This window comes from Myotis brandtii, unplaced genomic scaffold, assembly GCF_000412655.1.
Source record: "Myotis brandtii unplaced genomic scaffold, ASM41265v1 scaffold470, whole genome shotgun sequence".
Lineage (NCBI taxonomy): Eukaryota > Metazoa > Chordata > Mammalia > Chiroptera > Vespertilionidae > Myotis > Myotis brandtii.
Genome location: NW_005367953.1, coordinates 1,146,072 through 1,160,123, shown reverse-complemented (window position 1 = coordinate 1,160,123; position 14,052 = coordinate 1,146,072). Strand labels below are relative to the sequence as shown.

General features: G+C 38.1%; 1 protein-coding gene across 1 annotated transcript in view; it reads right to left on the bottom strand.

Annotated features, from left to right (window-relative positions):
* The window catches only part of FBN2 (fibrillin 2), a 253,892-nt gene that overhangs the window by 72,368 nt on the left and 167,472 nt on the right, over window positions 1-14,052 (bottom strand). Inside the window, exons 21-26 of the mRNA XM_014547293.1 lie at window positions 12,638-12,757; window positions 6,003-6,140; window positions 5,097-5,147; window positions 4,496-4,621; window positions 1,146-1,373; window positions 506-631 (exon numbers count right to left, since the gene is read on the bottom strand). Of these exons, the coding sequence (XP_014402779.1) occupies window positions 506-631; window positions 1,146-1,373; window positions 4,496-4,621; window positions 5,097-5,147; window positions 6,003-6,140; window positions 12,638-12,757 (789 nt within the window). The remainder of the gene's footprint in view (window positions 1-505; window positions 632-1,145; window positions 1,374-4,495; window positions 4,622-5,096; window positions 5,148-6,002; window positions 6,141-12,637; window positions 12,758-14,052) is intronic.

The window sequence follows — 14,052 nt, the reverse complement described above, 5'->3', positions numbered from 1 at the left end:
CTATTTTGCAGCGCTCTCACAGGTTTGGAGAAGTGGTTTAAGAGTAGGAAAAAGGAAACAAACAGAAAAATGGAAAACTGTACATGTTCTCAACAAGAGGATGGGCTTTTAAAATATATATATATGTGTGTGTGTGTGTGTGTGTGTGTGTGTGTATTACTCAACTCTGTCCTGTAGTACAGAGATTTGAAGGGTGTTATCTTTGAGGGTGAGTTATTTATTTATATATATATTAATTATTGATTTCAGAGAGAGGGAGAGACAGAAACATCAATGATGAGAATCATTGATTGGCTGCCTCCTGCATGCCCCCTACTAGGGATCGAGCCCACAACCGGGGCATGTGCCCTTGACCGGAATCGAACCTGGGACCCTTCAGTCCACAGGCCAAGGCCCTATCCACGGAGCCAAACCAACTAGGGCGAGGATGGGCTTTTGATGGCAGTGCTTTCAAACAGCAAAAGGAAGAGAGCCAGGGCTTACCAAATACAAGGAGCGGTCTTACCTGTGCAGTTTCTTTCCTCCATGTCTAGAGCAAAGCCATTATTGCAACGGCACTTGAAACTTCCAATTGTATTTCTGCACTTTCCATAGGTGCACATTCCAGGAAAAGCTTTGCATTCATTGATATCTAAAAGCAGAGTAAAGCCGGACTGAAGAGTTGGTTGATATAAAAGAGTAGGCCTATCACTTTCAGTTTAAAATCTATTATGATGGAAAAGAAAGTATCCAAGTCAAAAATGTCAATGATCACATTGATGCCACACAAAAAGTTTCAACTGTGAAAAAGATTCTGTGTTCTTCATGAAGAATTCTGATGCCTTTATTTCTGCTCGTTTGTTTTGTAAAGTTTAGGGATCTAGAGAAGTTTTCGCTACATCGGGGCTGCATCTAGTTGGGCTGTGCTAAGGAAAGCAGAGTTACAGTAGAGTGATAGTAGGAAAGCGAGATTAGCAGACTGTTTTGTATCTTTACTTCCATATCATCTTAAATAGGTGATTTTCACACCTGGGATATAAGGTTGGCCACAAATTATGCCTAACAAAGAAAATAAAGTGGGAAATCAAATGTCTGAAGCAAAACCAAATCTCAGAGAATGTGGAGGGTGAGTGTTAGCGTAGGGGACTGATGTGCCGCTCAGTTACCTTTGTAAAATGGCCTTCCAGTAAGGACATCCCCTCTGTTAGCAAAGCCAGGACCCCTGGGGCACAGGGTGTCGTACTCCTTGGTGCCAGGTTTGGGGCATTCCTCACACTCGGTGCCCCAAGCTGCCCCCACAGCACAGCAGCAGGCATCCATGCGGAACTTCCCAGGAACAGGATGGACGCATTCATCTTCATCCCACTTCAAGTAGCACTGCTCCATGCGGATGTCTATGCGGAGGGTGAAATTGCAGTTTGAGATGAAGTTATAACACTGAACATTCAGATACCGAACTTCTGCTCGGTGCCTGGCATGAAGCCAGGCCCTGGCGATTCACCAGTAGGTGAGAGCCACAAGCCCAGCACCTCCTGGAATGGAGTCCATAATGACAGTCATCTAATGAGAGCAAGGTGGCTTCTCCTTCAGTATCACTTAATTCTCACAAGCCACCTTCAGGAGAAAAGGTTCCCTTGTGACAAGGCTCTTCCATATCATCACCTATGACCCCCTTCTTGTATTGCTCACTTCAGAAAGAATGAAATCATTTCAGTGACAGATTCTTCTTGTTCACTGAATGGCTTAGAGTGGCTTGTGAGCAGTCCTGTTGCATCCTAGTTATAAACAGTAAATGATCAACTTGAATCTACTGGCCAATTGATACAAGGATTAAAATACCCTTATAAAGAAAAACTATTATTGCACTTAAAGTTTTTTCTCCTGCCAAACTTATCTTTTCACCATGGGTTTTGCCCTAGGTTATGTAAATCTGCTCTAATAAGGGGCCAAATTATTTGTTTAAATGTCACATTTCCCCTTCAACTTCAAAGCATACTAAAGTCTCGGCATGCTAGCTAGGACCTCAGAAGATCAATCAACAGTCACAAAATAGGGTAAATTAGCATAATCTATAGATAACACATTTATCTGTTAGCCAGTAGAGTTGTTGGTCAAACTACAGTCAAACACTTGGCTGTTAAATTGCAAATATAGATAATGAGTTCAGAAAAGGCTTTCCTTAACCAAATTACATGTTTTACTTGATAAGATTATTTCAAGATATTAAATCCTTTCCTAAACCTGAAAACTGTTTAACAGAGGAAAAGAGATCCCTAATGGAAATGTAAACACAAACAAGTAAATGTGTTTTCTATTTTACTGTCAATACTGATTCTTTCAAGTTCTCAACCAAAAGTAGTATCAACTCTAGCTACTTCCTTTAGCCTAGTATTACATACATTTCCAAGTGTTATAATTAAGAAGTCCTATTTTTAAAGAAAAAATAACAGTGGTAAATTTTTATTTTGATTTGGTAGACTGAATATAGAGATTCACAGTAGGTGATTTTGCCCCAGATAGCTGCATTAACACCAACCAAAAGCCACATTCCCCACCAGTGTGAGATGTAACAATAATCCAATGAGTCTCCTTACCGCAAGACACTCAGGGACTGGTCTCACTTATAGCCAACTTTATCCTATGCTGTCACTAGGGCAGTAAGGATCTTAACAAGATGTGACAGTTTTATTTAAGTACAGGTAGCCTGAGAACTCTGGCTTGAGTCAAATTGTTTCTGATGTAAATGAGGTAATTTGCTCAAGAAGCTATTCTGGAATTAATCTCTCTCTTTTTCTTTTTTTAAACAAAGCATTTGAACTAAGGATGTAAAAAGTTATGATAGCCTGGCAGAGTAATCTGGTGTCTTTACTATGCAGATTCATATCAGTATTTACATCAGGAATCAAAACACTGTCAGCACACTTGCCACACAGGGTCTGTGAATGTTTTGATTGGCTTGCACAGAAACTAAAATATAAATTTGGAAGCCTCTGGATGGTTTATGTACTCTACAGTTTGCTGCAATCCCCACCACTCCTTATTACCACCTCACTCATTTATATTACCTGTCTGTCCCCTCAAAGTGTTGCGGTTTGGGACCCCTGATTTAGATAAATTCTATCAAAGCAGTTTACCTCTACTTTTATTCTCAGAAAATTTTACATTTTCATATGTCAATCTCTTTTTGAAACTTTCTCACATCTCCAGCTACAAGCAATTAATGTAGCATAATTCAAGTAGTGACAAAAACATTTAACCGAAGTACAGAGATAAAAACTCAATATATCATTTTAGAATATTACAGAAGGTTTAATTTTGAGGGATGTTATTGGGAATTAATTCTGCTTAGTGATGATTCACAATCCATGATATATCTTCATAGACAGTATCCTTTGGTTACTGAAGGCAACTTGATTTCATTAGTCACTTAGCATACTGGCACTCTGTCATCTTCAAGAGACACTTAACTTTTTTCTAAACTTTGTAAATAATTTAAGCATAAAAATCTGAAAAGAATTTTCCTTTATACAGACTTTGAATATTATAATTTCTAAACATTTCCATATGATTTTACAGTCGTACCTTATATTTAAATGTCATAAAAAATTAACTTAAAATCTGTTAACTTTAATTATAATAACTAAACTGTATAATATTGCAAACATTTTTTTCTTACCACTAATTTTTAAAATCACTGATGTATACATAAATGCCTTAAGGATCTTTGAGTATAACATTACCATTGCTCAGGCTTTGTCTATAAACTTAAAATTAAAATACAAACCCATATAAGGTTATTTTTAAAACTTACTTTTCCATTGCATATTGGAAAAATCCTCTAAGTAAATAAAAGATTGTTTAGATACAGAATTAATACAAGTTTCTTTTCAATCATGAAACTCAACTTCAGTCAAGCATGACACTGATAAAGAATAAGGTCAACAAGGCATTTTTATAATACAATGTTGAAAGAAAAAGCTTCTTCATTTTTAGAAAATAAAGCATTAACAAAATTTAAACTCTAAAGGAAGTTAAGGAAGAAAAGGGATCGGTCAATGTTTTCAAAGAGAAACAACATAACTTTGACCATGACTTCCCCCACTGTTGTCTAAGAGCACAGCTGCATTGAGCTGGTAAATGTTAACTTCAAATACTAGTCTCCAATTTTTCTTCCATGTTCAAAATATACATAGTTCTCTTACTCAATTGACTCAATGTGAAAGCTTGAACTTGCCCAAAATAACTGATTAAAGAAATTTAATTTTGGGGGTAAAATTTTGAGCAGTATCAACTTTCTGTATTCTATAGAAATCATTTCATTGAAAAACGTTTATTTAAAAAATATCCATTAGTGATTTTCCCTCAAAATCACTAATGGATATTAGTGATTTCCCTCAAAATCTCATTTAAAGTGTTTCCAGCTACAACCTAACGGTTTTTGACTGGTCACTGCCCAAAGAATAAGAAAAATTCATGGCTGGTTTCACGCATAAAATACACAAGGGCATGAACCTACCCAAACACACACGGCCAGTTCCATCCAATGTAAGGCCTTCAGGGCACTCACAATGAAAAGATCCTTTGCTATTGATACAGCGTCCATTTGGACAAACACCAGGAAACACCTCACACTCGTTAACATCTGCAGGGAAATGAAGCAAGTGCAGGAATAAAGATGTTACAAATAGAAAAGACAGGTGTAGTCTTACTTCCCATATAGTATATTCAACTTGCAATACAATGTGAATTATTACTTGAGCTAAGTAGAAATATTCCACAATACAGCCACCCGTTTTCCTAGACACCAGCTGTGAAAATGACCACAGCCTTGCCTGTCCATAGAACACAGCCCAGACGTGTTCCTCTGCCAGCTGCTCTGTGCCTCAAAGGCTATTGGTGGCCTCATGAAAATTTACGCAATGGTATAAAGAGGAAGAATGGGAGACTCTAAGCTGTTTCCTAAGAGTAGTATTCTAAAACATTTAATGATTACATTGAGTATTTTTATTGAAACTTCAAGAGTTTTGAAAATGATAAATATTTCCAAAGTGTGAGAGTCAATGACAATTTTACATACTGCTCTAAAGATTTACAATATCATCTGGGAATACACTCACCTTCACAGGTAACACCTTTAATCCTGGCAAAACCTCTTGGGCAAGCTGTATCTGTGAGAACAACAGGACACATTTTACTTCATTGTAAAAGAAAATTCATCTGTCTGAAGCTCAAGAAACAGTATAATGGAATCTAAATGGAACTAGTAAAAACCACAAGCTGGGGAGTAGCGGACAAGGATGCCAGCTGCCCTCTGCTGAATTCAGTGTGGCACATGACATGCTGTGGTAACACCATCAGTGCTGACCCATATTGTAGTCCCATAATTTCTCCTATGAAAATTCCTTCTTGCTTTCACATTGCCAATGGAATTATAAATAAACAAATAAAAGATTTAAGGAAACATCGTGTTCTACAAGGACATATGCCAACAAGGACACTAGAGAATATTGATAGTCATCCAGAAGCTAAATTCCAGCTGACTCCCTTCCTTGTCTAAAATATTCAGAAGGGCCTGGCTGGGTGGCTCCGTTGGTTGGAACATCATCCTATACACCAAAAGGCTGCAGTTTTGATTCCTGGTTAGGGCACATACCTAGATTGAGGGTTTGATCCCCAGTCGGATGTGTATGGGAGGCAACTGATCAATGTTTCTCATATCAATGCCTCTCTCTCTTTCTCACTGTCTCTGTCTCTGTCTCTCTCCCTCCCTCACTCTAAAAATCTATAAACATATCTCCAGGTGAGGATAAAAAGGAAAGACATTAAAAAGGTTTGATTACATAAAAGGATAAACCAAATACATATTTTAAGAAATGAATAAATTCCACCATAAAAGACAACATTTTAGGGAGGGTAATGATGTTATACCCTTCCTCACTATGGAAATACACAGTGGACAAGGTGCCCAGTTGAGGGAGAAGCTTTCCAATGAGAAGCCAAGAGCCCCTTGGTCAGACTCCTACCTAGCTCACAGCGCTCACAGGGGCTCCCCCAGGCGGCTCCAAGGGTGGCACAGCATTCAGATTTCAGAGTGGCTCCATTAATGTTCACCTCACAGCGATTGTCCTGGATGTTGAGCCAACACGTCCCTTTCAGGCTGTCTAAAAATGAACAGGAAAGGATGGGGAGCTTTCATCTTTTGTATACACCAAAAACATTTTCATAGTATTAAAAAAACACAAAAGAGTTATTTTTAATAAATGTTAATAGCATATCCTCTGAACACATTTACATGAATATGCACTTAAATACAGTATATTACATACATGTAAATCAAATATTGTACTATATGTATCTCACACAATATGGTAATTAATATAATTATACCTGCTGGTATTCTAGGAGCGGCCACTATTGCCCAAGATGTTATGCTTGTACTTGTGAACACAAAGCATTACCATAATAAGATCACTACTTTTGTGAAAAATACTCGTAAGATTTGTCCTTTATGATAACTGCTTTGATATTTAAGATTTTGTCAAATAATAAAATTCCTCAAATAATCTCTAATTTCCACCCAATACACCAGTATTTCCAGACGAAGACACTTATTTGATGAATAATTTGAAAACACGAAAGAAATTAAAAAGGTAAAGAAGAAAATAAACATCTCCTAAAAAACCACCAATAAGACATACCAGGGCTAATATTTGATGTATTTTCTTGCAGGCATTTACCTATGTGTAGTTTTATTTCCAGTTCAAAAAGCAACACATATTTACAATAAAGTATTTGAAGAAACCAGGCAGCAAAGAAAATATAAAACACATCTGCAATCCAACTATCTAGCGATAACTACTACTGATATTTTTAGACCATGTCTCCACATCAAATTGAACTTCCTCCTTCCATGACTGTTAGGTAACTGATTCTGAAGCAGCAACAAGGAATCCAGTAAAATAAGGACATGGCAAAAAGTAAGTGTGTAAAATATGTCATTTATAAAGTTTTCCTTGTAGAACTGTGCACAACAGTTACCAAAGCTCTTGATAACATGCAGATTCCTAAGTGTCCAGGTGTGAAGTCCCGGAATCTGCATGTGACAAACTCCTTAGATGGTTCCAATGCAGGTGATGTGTAAAACACAATTTAACAAAATCTTAATAGCATACCGTGACACATAGATTTGGAAAACAATAAAGAAAAAGCATATTCCAACATTTATTTAAAACTCGATTATTTTAAAACTCAATTAATACAGTTTTACTGCTAAAATTCAATAATAAAAACGAAACACGGCCAGAAACACAGAAGAGGAACTACGATGAAACTGGCAGGTCCATGAAGGGATAACTGGGAATTTCTGATTTCGTATGGAACACAGCAGTGGGCAAGAGGAAGCTACCTGAAACCCAAGTCCTCTGGGACAGAGGTTGAAACAAACAACTCTGTCCTTGACTGGATACAGAGAGTTACGGGGCAAGGATGTGGAGAAGAGATGGACACCCGCTCTGCATTTTATTGTTTTGAGATTCAGTTTGAGTAAAAACTGTATACAAATGAAAAAGACTTGCTCTTCGGCATTTGTATCAGGGCCTCAAATTACAGGCTTCTTACAGGTTTAACCCTGTAAATTCCATAGCATAGAGGAAACAGAAGCTCCTGTGAGGCTACTGTGTACTTAAATAGGCCATACTACTACCGTGTATTTTAAGGACCAGGACTAATTACTAATTATCACCTTGGTTGTAGTCATTTTAAGTAAGATATATTGTAATAGCACTTGCTAATATTTATGGAGGTAGCAACAAGCAGTATTAAAGGCTTTCCATGTATAAGCTTATTTACTTAAACAACCCTATATGTTATACACAATTTGCAGATGAGAAAACTGAGGCAAACTGAGGTCAACTAATTTACCCAAGGTCACCCTGTTAGTGTCAGCATCAAGTCAAACCTGCATAGTCTGATTTCAGAGCCCTCACTCTGTAACATCATGCATACTCTCTCTCTCTCCATCTGTCTTATTTGTGTGTATATGTACACACAAAAGATATATACATGTAGTTATATAGTCAGGAGCTAGAGAAGATGAAATACTGCCATTTGACAACATGGATGGATCTTGAGAGTATCATGCAAAGCGAAAAAGTCAGACGGAAAAGTCAATAACCAGATGCTTCCACTCATATGTGGGACAGAAAACAAGTGAACAAACAGGACAAACAAACAAACAAAAGCTCATAGACACAGACAACAGTATGATGGTTACCAGAGGGAAGGGCAGTGAGGGGAGGTGGAAAGGGGAAAAGGGGTCAAATATATGGTATTTAAAGGAGACTTGACTTTGGGTGGTGAATACACAATGCAATATATGTGATGTATTATAAAACTGTATACTTGAAACCTATATAACTTTATTAACCAATGCCACCCCAATAAATTTAATACATTTTTTAAGCCTCTGAAAAAATAAAGCAGGGTAAGGAGATTGGAGGCTACAGTAATAGTCAAGAAGAGAAATAATGATGGCTGAGATTGAGGGCTGCTGGTGGTGGTAGTTGAAATATGGATACACTTCAAGTACAATCAACAGGATTTGCTGATGAATTCAATGTGAAGTTTGAGAGAAAGGTATTACAGATGACTGCAAAGTTTTGGGGGCTGGCAACTAAAAGAATGGAGTTATCATTTTCCTGAGACAGAAATGATTCTAGGATATACGGGTTCATGCTGAAAGATATGTTAAATTTGAAATGTCCATTAGAAATGTCTCCAAATGGAGACAACTCTGCAGACAGATGGAAATACAAATCTGCAATTAGTAGAGAGATGAATTTGAGAGTCTATGTAGAGGCCATCTAAGCATGACTGTAGACACTGGAGAAGCTAAGAGGTTCAAAGATTGACCTTTGGTACACTTCAAGTTTGAAAGTAGGAAAATATGAAAGACTTAACAAAGGAAACTGAGAAACCAGGCCAGAAAAGAGAAAGGAAAAGAGATAAAAAATGAAAAACTTCTTGAGAAGGGGTGAGTGATGAACTGTGCCAAGCATTGCTAATATAGGCTAAGATGAGGAATGAGAATAGACCACTGGGTTTGACAACAGAGAGGTCACTGCCCTTGTCATATCCATGCAATTTGAAGACAGGATGCAGACCCAAACCAAAGATGAAGGCAATGATTGTGTAGAGCAGTGGTCGGCAACTGCAGCCCCTTGAGTGTGGCTCTTCCACAAAATACCACGTGCGGGTGCGCACGTACAGTGCGATTGAAACTTCGTGGCCACACTCAAGGGGCCAAAGAGCCGCATGTGGCTCGCGGGCCGCAGTTTGCCGACCACTGGTGTAGAGCCATCAGATATGAGCAATATAATGCATTAGTCAAATTTTCTGTTCTATTATCTATACCAGTGGTTGGCAAACTGCAGCTCACGAGCCACATGCGGCTCTTTGGCCCCTTGAGTGTGGCCACGAAGTTTCAATCGCACTGTATGTGCGCGCCCACACGTGGTATTTTGTGGAAGAGCCACATTCAAGGGGCCGCAGTTTGCCCACCATTGATCTATACTAATAAAAGGGTAATATACTAATTAGACCAGACATCTTCTGGACATCCTTCTGGACAAAGTCACAGTGGCGGGGCCAAGGCAGAGGTGGTTAGGGGCAATCAGGCCGGCAGGGGAGGGCAGTTAGGGGCGACCAGGCCGGCAGGGGAGTAGTTAGGGGCATCCAGCCGGCAGATAGAGGCAGTTAGGGACAATCAGGCAGGCAAACGGTTAGGAGCCAGTGGACCCGGATTGCGAGAAGGATGTCCGATTGCCGGTTTAGGCCCGATCCCTGTGATCGAGCCTAAACTGGCAATCGGACATCCCCCAAGGGGTCCCAGATTGGAGAGGGTGCAGGCTGGGCTGAGGGACCCCCCCCCCTGCATGAATTTTGTGCACCGGGCCTCTAGTCCTATATAATAAAAGGCTAATATGCAAATCAACCAAACAGCGGAACGACCGGTCGCTATGATGCGCACTGACCACCAGGGGGCAGATGCTCAATGCAGGAGCTTCCCCCTGGTGGTCAGTGTACTCCCACAGGGGGAGTGCCACTCAGCCAGAAGCTGGGCTGGTGAGGGCAGTGGAGGTGGCGGGAGCCTAAGCCATCAGTTAGACATCTCCTGAGGGCTCCTGGACTGCGAAAGGGCGCAGGCTGGGCTGAAGGGAGCCCCCTCCCCACCCCAAGTGCATGAATTTCATGCACCAGGCCTCTAGTAGTTAATATAACTTTCCACCAGAAAACAATCCTTTTTTCAAGCAGTTTACAAAACAGTTTAAGATTATATTTAGGAAGTTTGCAGAATAGATTCTAAATTCCTAATTATTCTAAGTATCTAACTAATTAATGTGTTCTAGATTAATTTTAAATTTGTAACCACATAGGGGAATTTTTATTCTATTTTAAATTTAGAAACCCTTTGAAAGAGCGGTTTCTTTGCGGGCTAAATACAGATTAGAGTCACTTGATAGTCCTATTAAAAAAATCCAGCCCTAGCTGGTTTGGCTCAGTGTTTGAGTGTCGACTTATGAACCAGGAGGTCACTGTTTGATTCCCGGTCAGGGCTCATGCCCAGGTTGAAGGCTCAATCCCTAATGGGGCTCATGTAGGAGGCAGCCAATCAATGATTCTCGGTCATCTTTGATATTTCTAAAGTTCTCTTCCTCTCCCTTCCTCTCTGAAATCAATAAAAATATATTTTTAGAAATCCATAATTTTTCTATAAATATATTTTATTATTTATTTCATTTTAAAAATAGAATTGTTTTAAATTTTAAAAAGCAGATAAAATGATGTCTAAATTTTTAAAATATTAAGTAACTATCTTTCTGAGCAGCTTTAGGCTAGAATATTAAAATTTGATCATAATGAATAAAAAAATACATAACACATTGGCTGAGAAAAATATGGTGGTATTTAGTTGCCCAATATAATGACTTGGGAATAAAAAGCCTTTGTTCTTTTTTTCATCAATAAATATAAGGGTAAAGGCCAAAATAATAGAAGTGTTTATGATGAAGCAAAGCTAAGATATCTTTGATTGTCCAAGTGGCACACAGATTTAGTATTCTGAGACATTAATTAACTAATGCTGAGTTCATTTCCTTTGCATAATAAAAGAACTCTATCTCAGTTGGAAATTGTGGCTTAGCAAAAATACTTCTGCCTCACCAGATCCAACCCACATGCCTCCTTCCCCCACCTCCCAATCTGGAATTCTATAAGAAGAAAAGAAATGCCCCAGGCAGTCTATTTCCTAATATGGAGAGCTGAGCAAGCCTCACATTCCACCAGCTAACCTGGCATTTCCAAAGGGAAGGTTTTCATTGGTAACCTTGGACTTGGTCATTTCTCTTCATGTTACAAACAGGTACTCTAGCATTATCATATTATCAGCTAAATATTGTTAACATCAGATAGAATACTGAAAATACTATTGACTTGGCAAATATTAAATTGAAAATTCGCACTGGCTAGATCACAAAAACTTTCAGTGTATTTGGCACTATGTAAAACTGAAATATCTTCCCATTTGCAAGTATACATTTAGTTCACTTTTAAGGTGGATACTAGCTAATCTATAAACATAAAAGCCTAAGCAACCTTTCGACCAGTAGCTATGACGAGCACTGACCACCAGGGGGCAGATGCTCAAGGCACAGGCATGAAAACATGGTACAGACTGATGAATCTCAAAGGGAAGGGGGAAGGTGAAGGGTGGGAAGAGATTAACCAAAGATCTTATATGCCTGCTCCCTCTCGCAACCTGGGACCCCTCAGGGGACTTCGGACTGTGGGTTTTGGCCCAGTCCCCGCAGGCCAGGCCAAGGGACCCCACCGGCCTCTAGTGATATATAAACTGTGATATGCCTAGCCAATGAAGCCATAGACACTAGAAGCAGGAAAAAAATCACAGAGATAGTTTTATTTTACCCTTTCATGTGCTGAATTGCTCCTTATGGTAATTGATCAGATGATTCCTTTTATATATTTGTCCTACTATCATTATCATAAGAACTGACCTTAAATGTTTTGAGATATATTAAAAGACGATAGTTTGGAAGTTTTGGAATCTTTCTCCCTTAGAGATTTCCAAAAACAGGAAAATGGTTATCTTCTCTTCCTTGAAGCCCATAAATTTATGATTGATGGGAGAAATGAGAAAACAATAAATTCTTTCTATTTGTTTAAAGCTAAAAAATCTTCAAATTCTTGTCCTGTTAACTGAGTCCAAATGCTATCATATTTTGTTTACCATGGAATGTTGTTTATAAAAAGTATGCAGCAGGAATTTGATTGTATTGATGCCTAAGGCATTCTTAGAGTAACGGATATAATTATGTGTGTGGTATGGAAACGCTTATAACTTACAGAATAATATATTATTTATATGAAAAGAACACTTCCTATAATCTAATAAAATTTAAGAGCCTGTCCAGTTTATGTTATCCTGTTTTACACCTATGTTGATAAAAAGAGAAAACAACTAGAATAACTCCTAATTCTTAAGCTTCCTGTAATCATGTTCTGTTTTATCCAAAGTAAGGCCTGAGGTCTCTGCGTATCTCTGCAGGGAAACTGAAACATCAGCACCGTGCATGCATCTTACCAATACAGATCAATCCTGTTGAGCTGAGTTTGCTGCCAGGAGAACATTCACAATTGAAAGATCCAAGGTTGTTCCTGCAGGCCCCATTGACACATGGGTTGCTTTCACATTCATTTATATCTACAATCCAGAAGGAAAAGATTCTGTTAGAACTGCCATGTGTTTCTGGAAAATATTATTCCAACAAGCCATGCTATGCCAGAATGTCTGGTAAACTTGGCTCTTGTAATTTTAATATGGATCTATGAGGCATAAAGTGAATGGGGGACGAAGTCATGCATTTTACAGCATGGATACACACATACAGGCCTGGGGACCCAGTAGGACTGCAGAAAGCAGCCTATTTTAAAAGGGTTTAGTATGCGATCTTCACTACTTTACTATAACTTTACATAAACTGGATCAATTTTCCTCCATAATAAGAGGTAACTGTCTTGTGGGAAATTTGAAATCTGGTTCCATGGAAAGCAACACATTGTTAGGTGCCATGTGCTGTGTACAAACAAAGGTTGACTGTCATTTATGGCTCCATGAGCTTTTGGAAGAATTTAAAGAACCTATAATAGAGATAAAACATCACCATGCTGGCACCAACTCTTGGTTCCTGAAAATAAGGGATAAGAAAATAAGGGATAAAACTTCAATGCCAGGTGTAGCTTTCTCCTCCAGACCTTGCCCACCTTCCTCCTATAGCCTGTTCACATTTATACATGTTTGCTGTGGAGAGTCTTTTAAAGCACATATAAGTTTGGTAAAATAAAAAAGAATAAACTTTTAATTGCTTCATATAGACCTTACTATCATTAATTTCATTTGAGTCCTAAATCAAATCATATACCATAATCTAAACAATTCCTGTTGACAGTCAGAAGTAAACAGAATTAGAGTATGCCTATGTTCTCAGGTGGTGACTAATGAAAATGTCAAACCAATAAAGTTAAATATTTTAACATGAGTTCATTAAAAATATATACCAGTTTCAGCTAAAGTACTAGCAACAATATCAAAGACTGACTTTCAGTATAAATTCAACAACTCAATTTAAAGAAGAAATACACAGGTTTCTTTTTGTATTTGATTAATTATCTGAAACAGATCAGCATACCTTAAGACATTTTCTTTTGTCAAACACTAGGGTTTCTGAGTTCACCAGAATACTTAGTATTTTTTTAAACACCTCTTTGAATTAAATATAAAATACTATATTGAGGAAAACATGAAGATAAATAACTATAACACTATAATGCTTACTCTTGACCATCTCAAGTCAAATGTAAACTAAACTGGTCGTGAAAAGGCAATAGAATTGAAATGCAAATTTAAAAATCAATGTGGAAAACAGGTGTGTTCCTTCTTTCCTAATTCAAAACTAGTAAAGAAGTATCCAGGTAGTCATTTAATTTTTGAAGTAAAAA